This window comes from Watersipora subatra, chromosome 2 (genome assembly GCF_963576615.1).
Source record: "Watersipora subatra chromosome 2, tzWatSuba1.1, whole genome shotgun sequence".
Taxonomy (NCBI): Eukaryota; Metazoa; Bryozoa; class Gymnolaemata; order Cheilostomatida; family Watersiporidae; genus Watersipora; species Watersipora subatra.
In genome coordinates, this window is record NC_088709.1 from 39,445,288 (window position 1) to 39,454,381 (window position 9,094).

The window sequence follows — 9,094 nt, forward strand, 5'->3', positions numbered from 1 at the left end:
TTACCAACAATAACTTCAGGGCATTTCATGGTTATGATCTGCAAGAAAATGTAACATTACAATGCACTACATGCAGAATGTACCGTGGATAGTTCTTACCTTCGAGACAGACGTGTAACATGAACGCTGAATCTAACTTAAATGAATTTAGTTTACTAAACACTTGAAAGAAGTTTTATTAAGTATTTTAGTAAACTTCAAACTTTAGTCTAAAGTTTGAAGTTCAAAAATTAAAATTGCCAAATTTTAATTTCGAGCAAAATTATTGTTGGTACCGTGTGGCAGAAAAAACTTGCTATAATGAAAAACATTGTGTTTTACAGAGTTGGGCGAAAAATAGTTCATAACAGGGGCATAATAACGCCCAATTCTCACATAATACGTCATTTGGTGTGTGCATATGGTATATGATGAGGGCTTGGATTAAATGGTTTGTATATCTCAGTGGGAAAGCGCGTGGTTTGAAACTTGTGGCTGCAATCTCTGTGAGATCATATCCAGCAAATTGCAAAATTTTAATTTCCAGACTTTAATAGCTGGCCGTACACAAACACACAGAAAACGCACAGACTTTAAGAAATATATTATATATATTTAGATTTATATAGTTTTTATATAAGATATATCATTTAGAAATCTTAGAGTTTGTGTGTTTCCTGTACTTCAGTGTGTCCAGCTTAGCCATTGTAATTTTGGAGTAAAAATCTCGCATCATGCTGGATGAGCTCTTACTATATAACGTATAGTAAGATATATATAACCCGCTTTTCCCTATTTCACACTGTAAATGGTGTATTAATTGAAACACTGTAATCTTTATTAACTCTATTAAACATGGTGCTTTTTCGTGTGTTCGTGAATTTTTATTTTGGTTTTTCGTAAGGTTCAATTGCTAAATCGCGGTCAAGGCTAATACTTTTCACATGGAAAATTGTATTATTTCCAGTAGGAATTGTCTCTTCATTCGGTCAGACAAAGACAGTACGATGTCCCATTTTTTTATTTGCACCAGTATCGAGAGGTACCAGTATTGTCGTATTCAAAGTTTTGATGGATATCTTCTGCTGCAATAATAACCTTTTTTATACACACACTTCTATGCACTAATAAATGTTATTATTAATTCAACTTATTCAATTTTTTTGTTTTCTCAGTTCATATTAATTGCATCATTGCCAAATCATTATTCATTGTAATTGTAGCAAAACAAACTATATTTAGCCACTAATTGTTAATTATTTCACATTTACATTTAAAAACTTTTACAACTATATTTTTCTTCATAATTTATTTGACCACAAAACACTTTTCGCATGATATGAAGTTTGAAAGTTAGAGCGGTAACTATTGTTGTTTGTTAAATAAAAATAGCTTTTCTGGACAAAGACTTATATTATCCGGGCAACGTCAGGCATTCATCTAGTATATATGTATATATATACTATATACATATATATATACTATATACATATATATATACTATATACATATATATATACTATATACATATATACTATATACATATATACTATATACATATATACCTATATACATATATACCTATATACATATATATATATATATACATTGTATATATATATATATATATATATATGTATATACAGTGAAACATGGATAACTCAAACTTCACGGGACCGAGCGAAAGTGTTTGAGTTATCAGAGTGTTCAAGTTATCAGAGCACAGTCACAAGTGAATGTATTTATCAGTAGATACATATACAAACTACATGTATAAATAAAACTAAAGTATAGGTTGTTTGTTGTAAGTTAAAGGGCATCTGATGTAGAGTTTTAAAGTATTTATCAGAAAGTATAGTTATTTTTATACACTTGAGATTTGTGTGTTGTTTTAGGTGATGTGACTGCCAGAACTTTTTCAGATTAAAATTGGCAAAACCTAATCGCGGTTAAAACGCTCAGAAGACATTTTTTCTTCTGAGTGTTTTGCTCGAGATCAATTTTGCCAATTTTAATCTTAAAATCACATCACCCAAAACTGCAAACAAATCTCAGCCCAATAAAAAATATCTATTCTTTCTGATAATTTTTAAAACTGGACATAAGTAAACATTTATGACCAAAACAAAAAAGCATGCTTTACATCTGATCAGTTGTTTCATTTAGAAAACTTAACGAGTGTAGTCTGTGACAAGGTATTTTTTTGACAAAGATCAACAGTGTGACTTATTGAAGAAATAGATTTTAAACAGTTATTATAGTCCTTAAAAACTTGTTAGCCTTTTCTAACAAAATTGGCCCATCGATAGGTACGCCTTCACTACGCACTTGTCTAAACCAAGTCAATAATACACCATCCAAATCATCGTGCGATGTTGAACGATCTCTTAGCCTTGATGAATTTTGGTCACATAATGATCTTATTCTTTCTTTTTGTTTAATCCATGTTGACACTGTACTTTTTGGAAGATTTTCTCTTTTTGATAATGCTGATAGCTTTTCTCCTGCTTCGATTTCCTCGAGTACTTCAAGTTTGTCAGAAGGTTTCCACGCTTTTCTTTGCTTGCGTGATGCCATCGTAAAGCGGATGTCTGTTGTAGCGGACGCCAAGCCACGAGCCTATTTGTGACATTTTATCTTTATGTATCCGCATATAATCACTGTTACAATATGTTTTTTGCATGCTGTGTCTATCTTTATTAAATTTTTATCGCTAATACCTTCCAACGTTTATAGCTTGGCCGTAACTAAGCGAACGTCTTAGCGACCCTATTAATCATTTTTATACGATTTCTTTTTCGGTTCCATTATACGGTACGGGGGAAATTATACGTACACTATACGCGTACTAAAAGCGCTTTCGTTAAGAAAGCAGAGTAGTCTCAGCTCCGCGACTAGTGGAAACTCCTTCGAAATAAATTGAACGGAAACCGTTTGTGAATTCGGCAAAAAAATGTTTGAGTTAACGGTGCCGAGGTTGAGTTATATAAAGCCATTTATCATTGCGTGGGAACAGACCAAGCAAATCCATTCGAGTTAACCATGCGTTCGCTATATCCGAGGACGAGTTATCCATGTTTCACTGTATATATATATGCTTTTCTGCAACTCAACTGAGTTGATTGCTGTCGGTATGTGGCTTGCCCAGATACTGACAGCAATCAACTCAGTTGAGTTGTAGAAACGTGCGCTATTGGGAACAGCTAAGACATCGAGGCGAGTGCTCAAACTCCCAGGTCTCTGGTGGGAGACTTCAGTTAGAGCAGAAGTTACCACCCATATGGGTTAACCGGGGTGAGAAAACAATTTTTTTTATATATATACTTTAAAAAAATATTACAAAGAAAGTAAACTTTCAGTAATTGCGCTACAAATTTGTTTCGCGTGATGCACTCATCAGACGCGTGCGTACTAAAATGAAATGCTTTACCGAATGTGCCGAAATGGTACATCGCGGCACATTCACAACACACACACATATATATATATATATATTAGAGCTGCACAACGATTATAAAATTAATCGCGATTAATAACTGGTCTGAACCAGTTAATCTTCGATTAATCTTAGAATTAATCTAGCAAAAACCTGCATATTCAAAAAAAAATAATACAGCTACATATAAATTAATTCTATTTGACACAATTGTTAGCAGTAGTACATGTTATGCACAATGTACATAAGTTGCAATGTAATAATTATTATAAGTATGAAAACAGTCTATGAACGTCTATAATTAAGTCAGCCAAGAGTTGAGGTAGCACAGTTTATTCACATTATCCGAATAAAGAGATGCCCTCTTCCTACATACAATATTGCCAGCTTTAAAGAATAGTCACTCGCAGAGGGCAGTAGTAGTAGTTATTGTCTGCGACAGCTGGTGATGACTTCTCCGCGGTAGGATGAGAATTAGTTAAATGATGTCTTAATGATGATGTGTGTGGTGGTAGGCAAATTCTTTCTGGCATGTATCGCACTTTGCTTTCTTGTTTACGTTTCAAACAGCATATGAAAATGCGCTACCTAGTACCGAAGACATTTTTCTGCTTTCATGTACCAATAGAGTGTCAATCTTATATTACTAATATTCTAAAGCTGAAATATGAGTGTGATTTTTTGAAAAATGAAAATACATGTATAATTTACCTAAGAAAGCTTTTGAAAATAAACAAAAAGTGGACATTAAGATACATGTATTAAATAATACTGAAATCGCATTTGTTGCTATTACCTAGAAACATGTTGGGACAGCTAACAACATGGCCGCTCACGGCTAGATCGGCCCGGCGCTTGCGCGTTGTATAAACAAGTTTCATGTTAGCGGCTCACTTTCACTATGTTTCCATGATGCGCAGTGCTTCGGAGTTGCGCTATCTCCGAATCATGGAAACGGCGTCTTCGCACTGAAATCACTGCGCACTGATCAGTGCGAAGCCAGTGCAAATTCGCAGCAAGGAAATAGCGACTGCGCAGTGGCTGCGCATAGCTCTCATGCCGGGGAGACGGATTCTTCGAGGGCCATAAACTAGTACAAAGGTTGTCCTGCTAATCTTGTTTTTTTGCTATTCTTCCGATCTTCTTTCACCTAAATTTAATTATGGTCTGCATTCACGAGGATGATGAGGTGATTACTTTCCTGGACTTTATTATCGATGCCAACACTTTTCAAAAAATAGGTGGCAAGTCCTAAATTAACGTTTAAATAATATATTACTTAAAAACACTTATTAAAAATATATTACTATGTAAAAAGTGTGTTAAGGTTTGTAAAACCTTGTGAATGTGTATTGTAAGTAAAAGTATAATGACGACAGAATCATAAAAAGACCGTTTATGACGTTCTGTATCCGTGATCGATTCTATTTCTCCATCAGGCGATTCGATTTATACAATTTCTCTTCTCTGGCTAATTTGCGGTATTTGCTTAAAAACCACTGCGCAGCATGGAAACGTACAATCCCCTCGACTTCGGAGGGAGCTGCTTCGCAGTACTGCGCACCATGGAAACATAGTGATTGTGTTTTCATAGTTGAGTGCAAAATAATTGTGGTTGTATATAATTGATAAGAAAGTGTTTCTTGTCATAATATTTATTTGTTAGTAAATTAAATGGTAGTATCCTGCTACGTTAATGTTATATATTGAACAATACAAAGGAACCACATCATGATCACCACCTCGGTTGTATTTTATTTAAGATTAATTGGCTCAACTCAGTTAATCGCATTTTTGTATTGAACTCGTGACTATGTAATCGTTTAATTAACGGTGATCATTGTGCAGCACTAATATATATATATATATGTATATATATATATATATATATATATATATATATATATATATATATATACATATATGTATATGCAATGTATATATGTATATCTACATGTATCTATATATATATACTGTATTACTGTATTGGCAATAATTCTTTGCCAATAAAGTAATCCCACGACCAAACACGAGCGAAGCGATTGGTTGGGAGATTTATCATGAATGCACATATGCACACAACTCCCGAAAATTATTCATCAACAATGAGACGAACCTTGTCTCAAAATTTCATCAACAAATTTAACCATCGTTTTGTAGAGTCGTTAAAGTATAGTAATGATACAAAACACATACAAACCTATTTAAATATGTTACCAAGTCTTTGTAAACCGTCGGCATTATCTTAAAACTTACCCATCTGATCGGATTATACGCAAATAGACAGATTTATTTGGACGAAAATCGTTATTAAAACTTGCTAAGCCTCACTTTTATTAAAGCGAAGACCCGAAATTGAAACGCCGAGCGATAGAGAATAGAACGATTAAGTCGTGCGCATTTCACGAAAAAATAACGTACACATTTCACCAGTCTATAGCATTGTCAAATTGCCGAAGGTTTCTGTAATTAATGTAGGAGTACTGAAATCGTTTCATTTTTGCTGATTTCAAAGTAACTGACATTTTAGACACATTTGAGTACTTTGGCATTCTAACTGATGTCCTATGCACTGTAAGTAAAGGAATTGACGATGATATTTTTTTCTAACGATTCTTATGAGATTATTACGATATTTAATTATAAGTTTAGATATTCTTCTTGATACTTCTTGAGATTGTTAGCTATGACGTTTCGAAATGTAAACAAAATTGTGCATTGGTTTTCTATTATTACTGTATTACTATAATAATAATATTGGTTATTCGAATAATATCAGTGCATTTTACTTCTAATATTGCATTTCTCCTATTGCAGGGGGAGAGATATAAACATATAATCTTTTCCTTTCATTATTGCTGTTTGTTGTATATAATAACACCCACACCCAGTACATTACAGCTACCATTGCAGTTATCGTATTCCACTGCAGTGCCATTTGACTGCTAATATTGCATTTCTCAACCATCAATACCCTTTCTTTTTCCAATATCACTTTGGTCGTGGGCTGTATGACAGTGGAATTTCTAGTATAGAAATGTTAGAAATGTTTTTTTTCAAATTATGCCATACAACAATAAAACAAAAAAGAAAAAAAAGGCAACAGTTAGCCAATAAAATAAAAGGTTTAGCGTTTAAAATACCTTTGCTAAGAGAACCGCAGGAGAGCAGCAATAATATTTGTGAAATAATTGGTACTGGTTGTATGCAATTTGTTCATATCACGAAAGTTGAAATGGTTTGAAAACCTGTAACTGTCATACGCTGTAACAGCCAGTCATTAGCATTAAAAACATGCAATACAGAAGACATGTTCGCTGATGCTCAAGACTCTGTATTCAAACAACCATTAGTTATGTAGGCAATATATATGCCTTTTGTCTTTATTCATGGACAGGAAGTCACAGAGCGTTACTACCTCGCAGAGAACAGACTGAGTCGAACACTCTTTCAACTCAAGAAAGAATTGACAACACACCTGCTAATACTGTCAACCCTTTGGCCACCACACACTTGTCCTCCGAGACAACACTCGAAACGAATTTACTTAGGAGCAACCTGCCTGCAGTACGAGAATCCTCTACGTCTGTGAGCTCTCTTGCCCAAAGTGTAACCAGAGTTCCGCGACCACCTAATGTACCTCAAGTTGGGGCTACTAGGAACAACCCTTATACTATTACATGGCCTCCATCCCCCGCTTCCTCACGCACAGCTGCAACCCCCATGTCTAGACAGGCGTTACGGCGAATGAACAGCTGATGGACAGACAGGGTGCAGCAACTCATAGTATTGCTCTAGTTGCTATGGCAATTGTATTTATTTTTCCTTGCTCAATGTTTGATTGCTTCATGTATACTTTAGAGTGAGGGGTGCATCAGCATGCAGGCACAAGTACTGTTTTGTAATCATTGATTTATAGTGTGCTAGTATGGATGAGTATTATATAAAACCAAAATATTCTAACTTCGCAACACTGCTCCATTTAAGCATAGAGGACACAACTTCAGACATAGATCATCTCATATATATATATATATACATTCATGTATATGTATATATATGTATATATACACCATGTATATATGAGTGTGTGTATATATACATGTACATGTATATTCATGTACATGTATATTCACACGCATATATGTATATATACCACTTTTTAACATATTAACATTCTGTAACATATAAATAAAAATTGCTTCCTTACCCTGGCCAGAGCCGTATAGCTTCAGAGTCTCGCGACCAATGGAAGCGTATATGGGAGCTCACTCGTTTCCAAACAAGCAGGCCAGGCCCACTATTTTTATATAAGTTATAAATGAGAGGCCGCAACATTGACCAACAAAGTTTACTCCCATTGGCAGTCACTCTAAAACTGATTAGTGTATCATACACCATTTGAAAGAAAACAAAATTCCCTACAAGAAACTACAAATAATATTTTGTAAAAAAGTGAAGTAAATGCAAAAAAGTGAGGTGGTGAGAGCGAAGTAAGAATATTCCATTAGAGATCAGTATGTCGATCGGTTTTGTTTGGATAAAAGCGCTTTTGTTACCGGTTTTTGATGCAGGACTCTATGAAGCTATACGGCTCTGACCCTGGTTTACCCAAGTGAGTGGTAGTGTCTACTACCAGAGACTTGGGAGTTTAGGAATATGCCTGAAATCTTAGCCGTTCCCAATGATGCGCTTTTCAGCAACTCGTGTTGCCTGTTGTCAGTATCTGATCAAACCACATTTGATGGGCAGGTGTTATGGTGCCCAATTGTGTTCCACTGACTACTAGAATTGCAGTTGTTCCTATATGCTAGCACTTCTTCATCTCCTCTCTGATTGGGAGTTATCTCTCCGCCTATTTTCTTTCTGATAGTTATGTCCGTAGTCATCGGGTATTGCTATATCTATTATAGTAGCCAATGAGTAATGGTTACTACCGGTATAATAGATATGGTAGCCAACACTGCAATATGGCTTGCTTACCAAAACATGCTCAGCAGTCCGGATGGAGAAGTTCCTAATGATATACTACAGAATCTGTATATGTTAAAAAGCATTAACACATTTGACTAATAACATGATGACTTCAGCTCCTATAAAGCCTCTAAAGTTGTGTCAGTCATGGCTTTAAGGATCTAGTGGCAGCATCGCAATGCTATTTTTGTATCAGTTGACAGATTTCTATTGCTTTTTGCCAATTTCATATGTTTTTGAAAGATTATTTTTGAGAATGTTTTGCAAATATCTTAAGGCTTTGCTAAAAATTTATTTTAACATAGTATCGTAATAAATTGATTAGAAACCAACAAACTAGTATGCTATGTTGGCGTTGTCATGCCTCTATAAACTGTCGACAACAACTTGTTCAGTTGTGCATGCGTTTGTTCTGGTGTTTTTACGTCAGTGTGTATGTGGCAACTATAAATATCCACCTTACTCAACTTATTAGCACTGATGGCTGGTATTTGTGCCATGATTGAATAACATGCAACATTCTCTCTCCATGGCATAGTCAAGCATTGCGGGTGTGCAGCTAGAGAAGGCGTGCACTGCTTGTTCAAGTCTAGTAATGTTTTATTGTAAATTGCAAGTGAATATCCCCTATTGTACTTGTCAATGTGTCATCATTTCAGCGAGAACATAGTAATCTTATCACATCCAAATTCATCTCTACTTACC

The 9,094-nt window shown here is 34.9% G+C and overlaps 1 protein-coding gene across 1 annotated transcript in view; it reads left to right on the top strand.

Annotated features, from left to right (window-relative positions):
- LOC137387497 (uncharacterized) overlaps positions 1–8,581 on the top strand; it is a 31,540-nt gene extending 22,959 nt beyond the window's left edge. The window contains exon 9 of the mRNA XM_068073936.1: positions 6,813–8,581. Within this exon, the coding sequence (XP_067930037.1) occupies positions 6,813–7,174 (362 nt within the window). The 3' untranslated portion in view covers positions 7,175–8,581. The remainder of the gene's footprint in view (positions 1–6,812) is intronic.
- Positions 8,582–9,094: the final 513 nt, after the last annotated feature.